Below are 9831 nucleotides of genomic sequence, written 5' to 3'. Positions count from 1 at the left end.
TGCTGAATGGTTCACTGCCCTGCTATGGAATATTGGCTAACAGGCATATCCCGCTTACTCCACAGTGCCCTTCTATTCGGCTGAGTTGGAAGATATTCATCATTGCTTGTTTACATGCAAGAGAGTGCAGGAAATCTGGTCAGAATTGGGAGTAATGTTATACAGGAGGCTATTATGCAGGACAGATCTGGATCAGTAACTACAGAGATTCTCAGCCAGGCACAGGGCGTTTCTGAAGGTTTGCCAATGCTCGAACTAATACTGGTGGCAGCCTGGTATCTCTGGTGGCAGAGGCGCCAACATGTGAAGGGGGAATTGATCCAAACAACAGAGAAAGCAACCATATCAATTAGGGTTCTAGCTACCAACTTTACCCGTGCATACTCAAGCAAGTACTCGGAGAGAAAGCAAGATCACATGTGGAAACGGCCGACAAATGATATAATAAAAGTTAATGTGGATGCAACTTTCCAGGCCGACACTCTTTCAGGAGCAACATGAGCTATTGCACGCGACCACCATGGGAACTTCATAGCAGCAACCACATGGTTTCTACCTCATATCTCAAGCGTCGATACAGCCGAAACTATGGCAATTCGCAATGGGTTATATCTAGCCGGCAGGATTGGATGCAACAAAGTTCAAGTTGAATCTGGCAGCAGCTTCGTGGTGGAATCCGTGCAGAATCAAGATCATACGGAATCCAATGTAGCCACGATTTTGGAATGCAGAGATCTTGCTCTCGATTTTGCCAATGCAGTATACTCCCAAAGTATTCGTGAAGCCAATGAGACTGCTCATATCTTAGCTAGCTACTCTTTTAGCAATAGATCTTCCTCATTTTGGGAATCTAATATCCCGGACTTTATTTCTCATGCTATTGTAAACGATCTGTCTTTGATTCGAGGAATAAACTCTTGATGTTTCAAAAAAAAAAACAGACACACCCTTATCTGTGGGTACTAAATTTAATCCAAACCCGTTCCCGAATGCGTAATTAGCGTGTGCGTGTGCGGTCGTGCGCGATCGTGCGGGTGGTGGAGTTGTATAGGATGTTTGTCACGCCTTTGTAACTCAAGACTTTCTATGCCTTTTCTTTTTTAATATATGATATGCACACTCGTGCATATTCGAGAAAAAAAAATTACCCGTCGGGATAGAGTAACGGGTACCCGTAACCCGTTCCATCTTGTGTCGACGCATCGACTCGGGCGCACTGGCAGGCAGCTGTGGCGGAAACAACTCCATTTCCCAACCAACAACCAACAGCCGCCCAAGGCCGATCCATGGCGTCGGCGTCGCGGCTGCTGCCGCCCTTTCCCCCTCCAGCTGCCCCAACATCTCGCCACACAACCCTCCGCGCCGTCCCTCGCAGCTGCAGCCTCGCCATCCCGAGCCTCCGGTGCCGCGCCTCCGCTCCAGCGGCCGTTGATGCTGGCGCGCCGCTGCTGCTCGAGGACCGCGCCGGCGCGGTGTCCATCCGAGAGTTTGTCACGCTCGATGAGCTCCACGCCGCCGTGCGCCTCCGCGTTCGCACCTTCTACGAGTACGCCCGCGGCACTGTCGGCGCCGAGGTGATCCATCTCTTTCCTGCTTGTTTGCTATGTGAGCTCTCTTTCTTAGCTTTCAGAAAAATATACTGTACTAATTAATAGCCGAGGAGGCAACCTAAGATCTGGGTTTTCGCTTGGAAACAAAAATGTGGCAAGATTCGCTGAACGATAGTGTTCCAAATTGATCTCTTTTTGCAAACTCGTAAAATTAATCCTGGCTTCGTAGATGACTATACTTCGGAAGTTGATGTACATGGATCAGTTTGTGATTATAATGGACAGTTTGAATTTTGCTACTGTACTGTTTGTTTTTCCTTTCAGTTCTATAAAGGCTACTAGTATAGCCGATCGGGAGCATCCTTTGCATAGAAAAAAAATTTGCAGGTTGTGAGAGAGAATTTAGGAGCAACAAGGTATCAATAGTTTCAGCGATGATCTTTTTTAAATAGGCTATGAATGGAATAAGGTTGTGAAAGCTGATTCATTCAGATATTTCCATGTTTTTCCTTCGCAGGCAAAAATGTGGTGTTGACTGTCTTTATTCTTATAGTTCATACTACTTTAGTTTTGTTGAATTCACTGCTTTCTGGCCAAGTAAATTCCAAAGTTAGCATAGACAACTTATCTAGTTGCAAAATGGAGCAACCTTGTTCAAGAAAAGCTTTCCTTCTATCTTTATAATATGTGTTTTCCTTCTATACTTTCCATGCAGTTCCTTCCTTTTTCATTCCTCTGAATGCTTCAGTGAACCATAATATTGATGCATTAATAATTTAACTTTACTTATTGTCAAGTTCTATTAGGATCACAGGAAAGGTCTGGCAGAGAGGGAATATGAGGCATTACAAAATCGGATTTCTGGGAATATGATTAATTTTCGGAGAGTCTCTTGTATAAATGGGACAGTGCCAATGTTGCCATCGTTGATGTCCGCAGAGGAGCTTTGTTCAACATGCAAGGTATAATGATAATATAGACGTGATGCCCTTGAATAGGCACTTATTTCAGCTCTGCTCTGTTCCAAATTTTCTAGCTAGATCATAGAAATCTGGGTAGCAGAATCTTTTAATTGCCCTGACATTCTTCTGTGTTCCACTTGGTCATAAAACCTAAATAAGAATGATAATTGCAAAGTGCATTTTTCCTTGGCTCACTTTGATTCATCTTATGATCTCACTTTGTCATGTGCAGAAAGCATAAAATGCTAATATGTCCTGTTCTTCTAGATACAACTTCCTTTGCTCATCCAAAAAATAAAATGCACTTAGCCTCTCTTGGTTCCCGTATGATTTTCCGATGTGCATGTGTTTAAGTCTATGGTTGATTATATTCATTTCTAGCAGGAATAATCTGTCAATGTTAAGAATTAACCTCTGAATTCTGACATATGCAGTTTGTTGAAGATGGGGAAGAGAGAATAGTAGTTGGTAGTTTAGACCTGAATCAGTGCCTCTGGCTACCAGATGAACTGACTGGAAAGAGGCCAGGGGTAAGTTTCCAACAGAGTTAGGGTTTACTGGATGCAACTAAAGTTTTGGAATAGTTGGTTTGATACCATTTGCAGTTCTATTGTCTAAATTTGTATTAAATGATGATTTTTGTAAAGCAGTAGTTGCCATGTCAAATATCCTTATCTATTCCTGTATCTATTTAATTATATTGGTACAAACAAGATGCAAAATGCTTATTTTAGTTTACTTAAATCCTTTTGTTTTGCTTTTTCAAAGATTTCTTTTTTATATTTGATCTGTATTAATAGGTAACTGAATCAAGTCATACACGGGCATATCTAAGCAATGTATGTGTTGCCAAGGAGCTCCAAAGATGCGGACTGGGCTATGCATTGGTTGACAAGTCTAAGAAGCTTGCTCGTCAATGGGGTGAGTTCATTTCATTTAGTTTCCTTAACGTGTTTTTTACGTATTTAGCTGATTTTAGACCATCCTTAGTTGGTACTTGGTAGTTAGATTACCTGCAACATGACAATATATACTGATAGATTGAGTTTTCAATTGTACGAAAACGTGCTTCTTATGTTCAGGTCGAAACATCTATTATCAAACTTGTTCTTTCACCATTATCTGACAACTGTACAACCATATGTTGATATATGATCTATTCCGGTTTAGTTGAATCATATGATTGTTGCGCAGCAGTTTTTGTGGACCGACAGAAGTATGACAATTACTTCACTTCTTAACCCCTTTGAAATTCTTGTCCCTTGATGCAATTTCTCATGTTGGACACGAACACAAATATTTGCAGGCATAACGGATTTGTATGTCCATGTTGCCATCAACAACGAGGCGGCACAAAAGCTGTACATCAAGAGTGGATTTGTGTACGAAAGTGAGGAGCCTGCCCAGCAGGCTAGGCATCTTGGGCGCCCTCGAAGGCTTCTTCTTTGGCTTGATATGAAGAACGAAACCTTGTGATCTTACCTGTAAATGCTTCCTTTTATAGTTATACAGTATTATCTATATATAATTTGATTTTACTGCCCAATTCAAGTAGTAGTATTTTTTTTCCTTGTGGAAAGAAATACAATTCTGAAAATTTAAATTAAGGATTCTCCCCATAGTTTTATTTGTTCTGCACATAGTACTCATTATTCAATGTATATTCAGAATTCCCCCAGTGGCAAACAATGGTACGGGATAATACAGTGCTATCAAATCTTTATATTCCTGCCCAATTTTTTTGTTTCAGTTTCACACTGATTCCTAGGGCACGTTTGGTGGACTGCATGGATTTTGGGCACTTTGCATATGTGGCTTGACACATGCACAGATAAACAGGCATAACATAAACCCATAAGCCAGTCTTAAACACACACTCACATGCAATTAAACTGGTTAAACAACAAACAATTGCGGCAAAGTCTTAAACATACTATGCAAAAGTCCTAAAGGTGCAAAGATAACTTGCTAACAATCCATGACAAATGCCTCCTCGTGCCTCTTGCACTTAGTCACCACCTCGACGCCGTCGCCGTTGAAGACGATCATCTTGAAGGTGTTGGGAGTCACCAGCTTGTAGGTGAAGAGGTATCGTATCCTGTCTGGTGAGCAATGAAGAAGGGGCCCAATTCTTATCAAGGGTGAGCCTATCATTGATCATTCGGACCATCACCCTCCAGGTGTAGCTGATGTTCCTCCTTGGCACGGACTGTGGTCAAGTACTTGGTGAACTCAACTGGCATCGACAGGCACTCGAGCATGAGTGCAAGGATGACCTTGCAAAAGTGGCTTGGGCCACCGTCTTCATGGAAATTGTCGTAGTTCTTCGGCCTCTTGGGGGCGCTACCGAGCTCCACCATCGCCTTGCCCTTCTTGCCGGCCACTACCTCCTTGCCCTTGGAGGAGTTCCCCTAAGCACCATTGTTGATCTGCATCGAACATATGAGCATGAGGTGAATGTAGGGACAAAATGTAATCCACATATGAACAACAACAATGGAGGTATGCACAAAATCTACTACACTACATCTTCAGTGTTCATTCATGGCACTAACCTACCTACTGCTTGAACCTCCAAAGCCCCTATTTATCTATCATCGCACTACATATTACCGCCATGACCCCCCTTCCCCAATGACCCTAGATGGAGGGCATTCATCCTTGGGTGCTCTCTCGATGACCACATGAAGTTTGTGAGGTCTATGGAGGTGTGCTCTCAGTTCAAGAGCGTGTACGAGATGCATAAAGAAGCAGGCGTTGTGCTATTGAAGGCGACAAAGACGAAGATGAAGAGACTGTAACCCAGCCAAAGGCACTATGAGTGGATGATGGCTCCATATTCTATGCGTTTTATAGCTTATTTGTTGTACATTATGTCCGTATATCAAGTTATATCATGTCCCATTGAGCCAATTATTGGGCAACATAGTAGAAAACAAAAAAAATCGCCCTATGATCATCCAGGAACAATATGAAGATGCATAAACCGTTTGGATCCGATCGTTACCGACTCCGAGTTGCAGCGGAAGTTGACGAGTCGACGTACATCATACTTGGAGTCCCTCGAACCATAGATGAATGACCCAGCGAACTGCCCACGAACAGTCCCTCAAACGGAAGACCGAAAGCAAGGCCTCTTTACGAGTTGCAAGCGTACGGTCTTCACGATCCAGCAACGCTTTACCATCCAGAGCTAATCGTCGCCGTAGAATTAGAAATAGGAGATTAGAACCACATTGGGTTTCTAATTATGAGGATTAGAGGATCTAGGTCTAGCTCTAATTGATCAACTAGGACCAACTAGAACTAGAACTAGAGAACTAGAGGAGGCTCCAAAAACATGTGTGTTCAAAGGTACCAAAAGGCTCTAGTATATATAGGTTGGAGGAGGAGGATGGGCGCCACAAGGGGAGGGAAAGTCCCTCTCCCTTGGCCGCCAATTCGGCCTCCCTCTCTCCTTTCCATGAAGAGAAGGGGGCGCCATCCTTGTTGGGCCCTTGTGGCCCAAGTTGCCTTCCACCTCTTGGCATTTTAAGACCCGTTGATATTTAATTAATTATAAAAGCCTCCTAACTATTAATAGAGCCTTTTATTATTAATTTAACATCTTCGGGAACATTTTCCATCTATATATTATTTATCGGTAATACCCTGTATTGCCCGATAAACTTTGAAACCCTTCTGGTGACCCCGAAATGCTTCTGAATCCTCTCGAAACTATTTCACAAATAAATCCTCGTTACCCCCGTCCTACTAACACTCAGCAGATCATGATTGCCTTAAACTTGTGACCCTGTAGGTTCGGTAAACATAGACATGAACAAAACCCCTTTCGTTCAATAACCGATAGCGGAACCGTGGACGTCCATATCGATCCCTATGAGTACACGAATGACATTCGACTAAACCTTGGTTATTATGTGATGTTCATTTTGCTTCGAGATACTTTATAAAACCGAGGTGAGATTTATCGATATCCTCTTGAGTCATTCATATGTTCACTATACCGGTCTCCTCGTTACTGGTTTTGTTCTTCTTTCTCATTGACATGTTCCGGCATCCCCATGAGATAGTCACCTGTGTCTGGCCAGACGATGATGGATGTCGTCACACCGAGAGGGCTCTAAGAATATCTTTCCATTGTCGGAGGAGCAAATTCCACTCTCGAGCTATCTAGTCCCTTGTCAAACTTCCTAATGAACCTATAAGTTATCATTATGATCACCTATTTACAGATGACGTTTGAGCAACCCCAAAGTCCATCATACGGTAAGAAGTGATTGTGATACTCTCATGGTTTAAGGAACTAAATCACATGATAACACTCCGTGTTATAACAATTGACTTCTGACAATTGCATGTCAAAGTATAACAAACAAGTTTGGGTCGATTCAATATGAGCGTTCTTCCAACGTCATATTCTCAATGTTGTTTTAGGACTATCGTTACACTTAACGACATCGTAAGATCCGGAAAACATGATCACCAACAACAATTGAGCTAGTCTTAGAGGCGATATTAGGAATCATATTTTTACCATTTATCATTCCACACGTGCATATGAGTTTTCTACTGAATCACATATACCAGGATTGTAGCAATTATAACATAGAATATAAACTCTTTATAAACATGGAAATATAATAAGACAATATTATCGCCTCCAGGGCATATTTCCAGTAGACTCCCACTAGCACTAGAGTCAATAATATAGTTAGCATATTTTCTTTTGCACCAATGACAATCCGATGTTTGTTCATGCTTTGCTTGTGGTATAGTCTTCGTCCTATAAGATCTTGACAACTTCAGATCTGCGTGTATCATTTGCATTTCTATACATCAATAGTGCTTTTACAAGAATTCGTAATTTGTGTGAAACTGGCTATGTATATTTTGAATCAATGGTAGGACCTTTGATTCCTTACACTGAGCTATGAGACCACTATTGAGAACAATGTTCCATTGGTACAATCATCCGGAAACCATACCAAAATTAGCAAAAAAAACTAGACCCCCCGGGGTGAAAAACCATAAACCTGAAATAAAACATGAAAATGAAGAAAAAAACCAAGGAAAACGAAAACCAAAACCGAAGAAAACAAAAAATATAAAAAAATTGGTTCCAATAGAGGATGCACACTTCTAACAAGCGTGAATAATTCCTGATGCGCCCATCCCGCTTGTGCCATGCAGTGCCTCCACATGTTGCTTTGTGGGCCTTCCGTGTGTCGTGTTCCTGAGCCTTGCCTGCATTTTGGAAGTGTCTGCTGGATGTGCCAGCTAGGGGGTAACCCACAATTAGTTGCCACCAAATTTCGCAAAATGCAGTAGGACATTTGGCATCTCATCCTTGATCTTTATTTTGCTCATATTAATTGGTTGCTTATTTGTTAGCTTCTAGTTTGATTAATCCAAATTCTAATCCTCATATGTTTGGAAACTGACTTCATTGGACCCCGCGGACTCTAAGAGCAACTCTAGTAGTCTCGTCATATTGGTACCACTACAAAAAAATACACTTCCGTGATGATACATGTTTGTCATAGTAGGTCGCGTTTTCTGTCATGCATGTACATCCATGACAAATTTATGACAGAATCAAGATAGTCATACCTGTGCTGTCGTAGAAGTGTTCCATGACATCACCAAAATTATCATCACGGAAGTGTCCACTTCCATGACGATAAATCGCGCGTCACAGAAGTGCTTTCGTTAAGGGTGACCGACACATGGCATCCACCGTAATGGAATGCCGTTAAGCTATCGGGTCGGGTTTTGGATCCGATAACCTGTTAACAGTCCCGACCAATGGGGATTTTCCATGTGTAAAATCATCATTGGCTGGAGGAAACACGTGTCGGCTCATCGTTGGGACAGATGTCATCCACTCATTGGACAGAAGGCGCCTATGATACGTCGACACGTGGCACGACCAATCAAGTTTAAATGGGCCGGCCCAACTAAAGGCCCACAAGATTTGGCAGCCCATAATGGGCCGGCCCAGTTAAAGGCCCACGAGATTTTGCAGACTATAATGGGCTGGCCCAGCTAAAGGCCCACAAGATTTCGCGGGCCATAATAGGCCGGCCCAGGTAAAGGCCCACAAGATTTTTGTGTGCCATAATGGGCCGACCCAGGTAAAGGCCCACGAAATTCTTGCGGATCATAATGGACCGGCCCAGCTAAAGGCCCACGAGATTTCGCCGACATTAATGGGCCGGCCCAGCTGTAGGCCCACAAGATTTTGAGGACCCTAGTAGGCCAACCCATTAACTGGCTGCCATGTTTTGGGCCAAATGTCGGCCCATAATTGATCCGGTCCATTAATGTCCTGCCACGTTTCGGGCCTAGTAATGGCCCATATAAGATCCGACCCGTTAAAAGCCTCCCACTTTCTGGGCCAAATCACGGCCCAGATTAGGTCCGGCCCTTTAAGAGGCTTTGGGCTCAATTATGGCCCATATCAGATTCGGCCCGTTGACTGGACGCTATGCTTTTGGGCCCACTTTCTAAAGGCCCATTTAGTAATTCAGCCTGATATTAGTTTCGGCCTGTTAAGGGCCCATTTAACATTTCGGCCCTATATTAATTTCGGCCTGTTAAAAGCCCGTCATATAGTTGGGCCTAACTACGGCCCGGTTTGCATCTGGCCTGCTCGCAGCCGATATCTGATTGGGCCAAACAAGGACCGAGACAACTTTGGCCTGTTAAAAGCCCGTGAATTGATTCGCACAATCATGGGCCGGGGTCCATTTCAGGCTTCCGCCGGCCCGTGAGCTGTTCGACACGTTTCAGGCCCAGCCCACTTCTCAGCCTCCTAAAAGCCCATTGAGTTTTCTTGCGAAAAGAGGGCCGGGGGTTACTCGGCCTATTAAAGGCCCGAATCTACTAGTGGGCCAGTTTGACGGGGCCCATGATGCGGATCATACATCGTGATTGCATGACGACCCGATTATGTACCGTAATTTTACGGTTTGGCCGGTTTACTGCGAAGACAAGATATATATACAATAAAATAACTGCAACATCGTGAATAAGAAAAAACATAGACTATACAATAAAGAAATTACGACATATTACATCCATTGGGCATCAAAGTTCGCCACTATGATAATAAAGCACAAGCAAACAACAGATTACATACACTGGGCATCAAAGATCGCCACCAGTGCAAATAAACACGCGAACAAAATAATATACAAAACCGACAGCCTTCAGTAGAGTTCAAGAAAGGTTAGCCCTGCTGGGGAGCTGCAGCGCAAGCAGCTGAGCAAGATGATGAGACTGCGCTTGTTCAACACTTATATCTTCCTCACTCT

The 9831-nt window shown here is 43.2% G+C and overlaps 1 protein-coding gene across 1 annotated transcript; it reads left to right on the top strand.

Annotated features, from left to right (window-relative positions):
* The first annotated feature begins 1209 nt into the window (after positions 1-1209).
* On the top strand, positions 1210-4235 carry LOC123111096 (uncharacterized). The gene is made up of 5 exons (XM_044531783.1): positions 1210-1574; positions 2357-2512; positions 2947-3042; positions 3313-3433; positions 3819-4235. Exons 1-5 carry the CDS (start codon positions 1287-1289, stop codon positions 3986-3988), a joined length of 831 nt encoding a protein of 276 aa, XP_044387718.1. The 5' UTR covers positions 1210-1286; the 3' UTR covers positions 3989-4235.
* The last annotated feature ends 5596 nt before the right edge of the window (positions 4236-9831 follow it).

Source organism: Triticum aestivum, chromosome 1B, assembly GCF_018294505.1.
Source record: "Triticum aestivum cultivar Chinese Spring chromosome 1B, IWGSC CS RefSeq v2.1, whole genome shotgun sequence".
In the NCBI taxonomy this organism is placed as follows: Eukaryota; Viridiplantae; Streptophyta; class Magnoliopsida; order Poales; family Poaceae; genus Triticum; species Triticum aestivum.
The sequence above is the reverse complement of the archived record's forward strand: the minus strand, read 5'-3'. Positions and strand labels throughout refer to the sequence as shown.

What these genes read in the sequence shown, in the direction of transcription:
- LOC123111096 (XM_044531783.1), top strand. Translation starts at nt 1,287, where the DNA reads ATGGCGTCGGCGTCGCGGCTGCTGCCGCCCTTTCCCCCTCCAGCTGCC. An exon ending in TGACTGGAAAGAGGCCAGGG is followed by an intron (nt 3,043 to 3,312) that starts GTAAGTTTCCAA and finishes CTGTATTAATAG; the next exon opens with GTAACTGAATCAAGTCATAC. An exon ending in GAAGCTTGCTCGTCAATGGG is followed by an intron (nt 3,434 to 3,818) that starts GTGAGTTCATTT and finishes AAATATTTGCAG; the next exon opens with GCATAACGGATTTGTATGTC.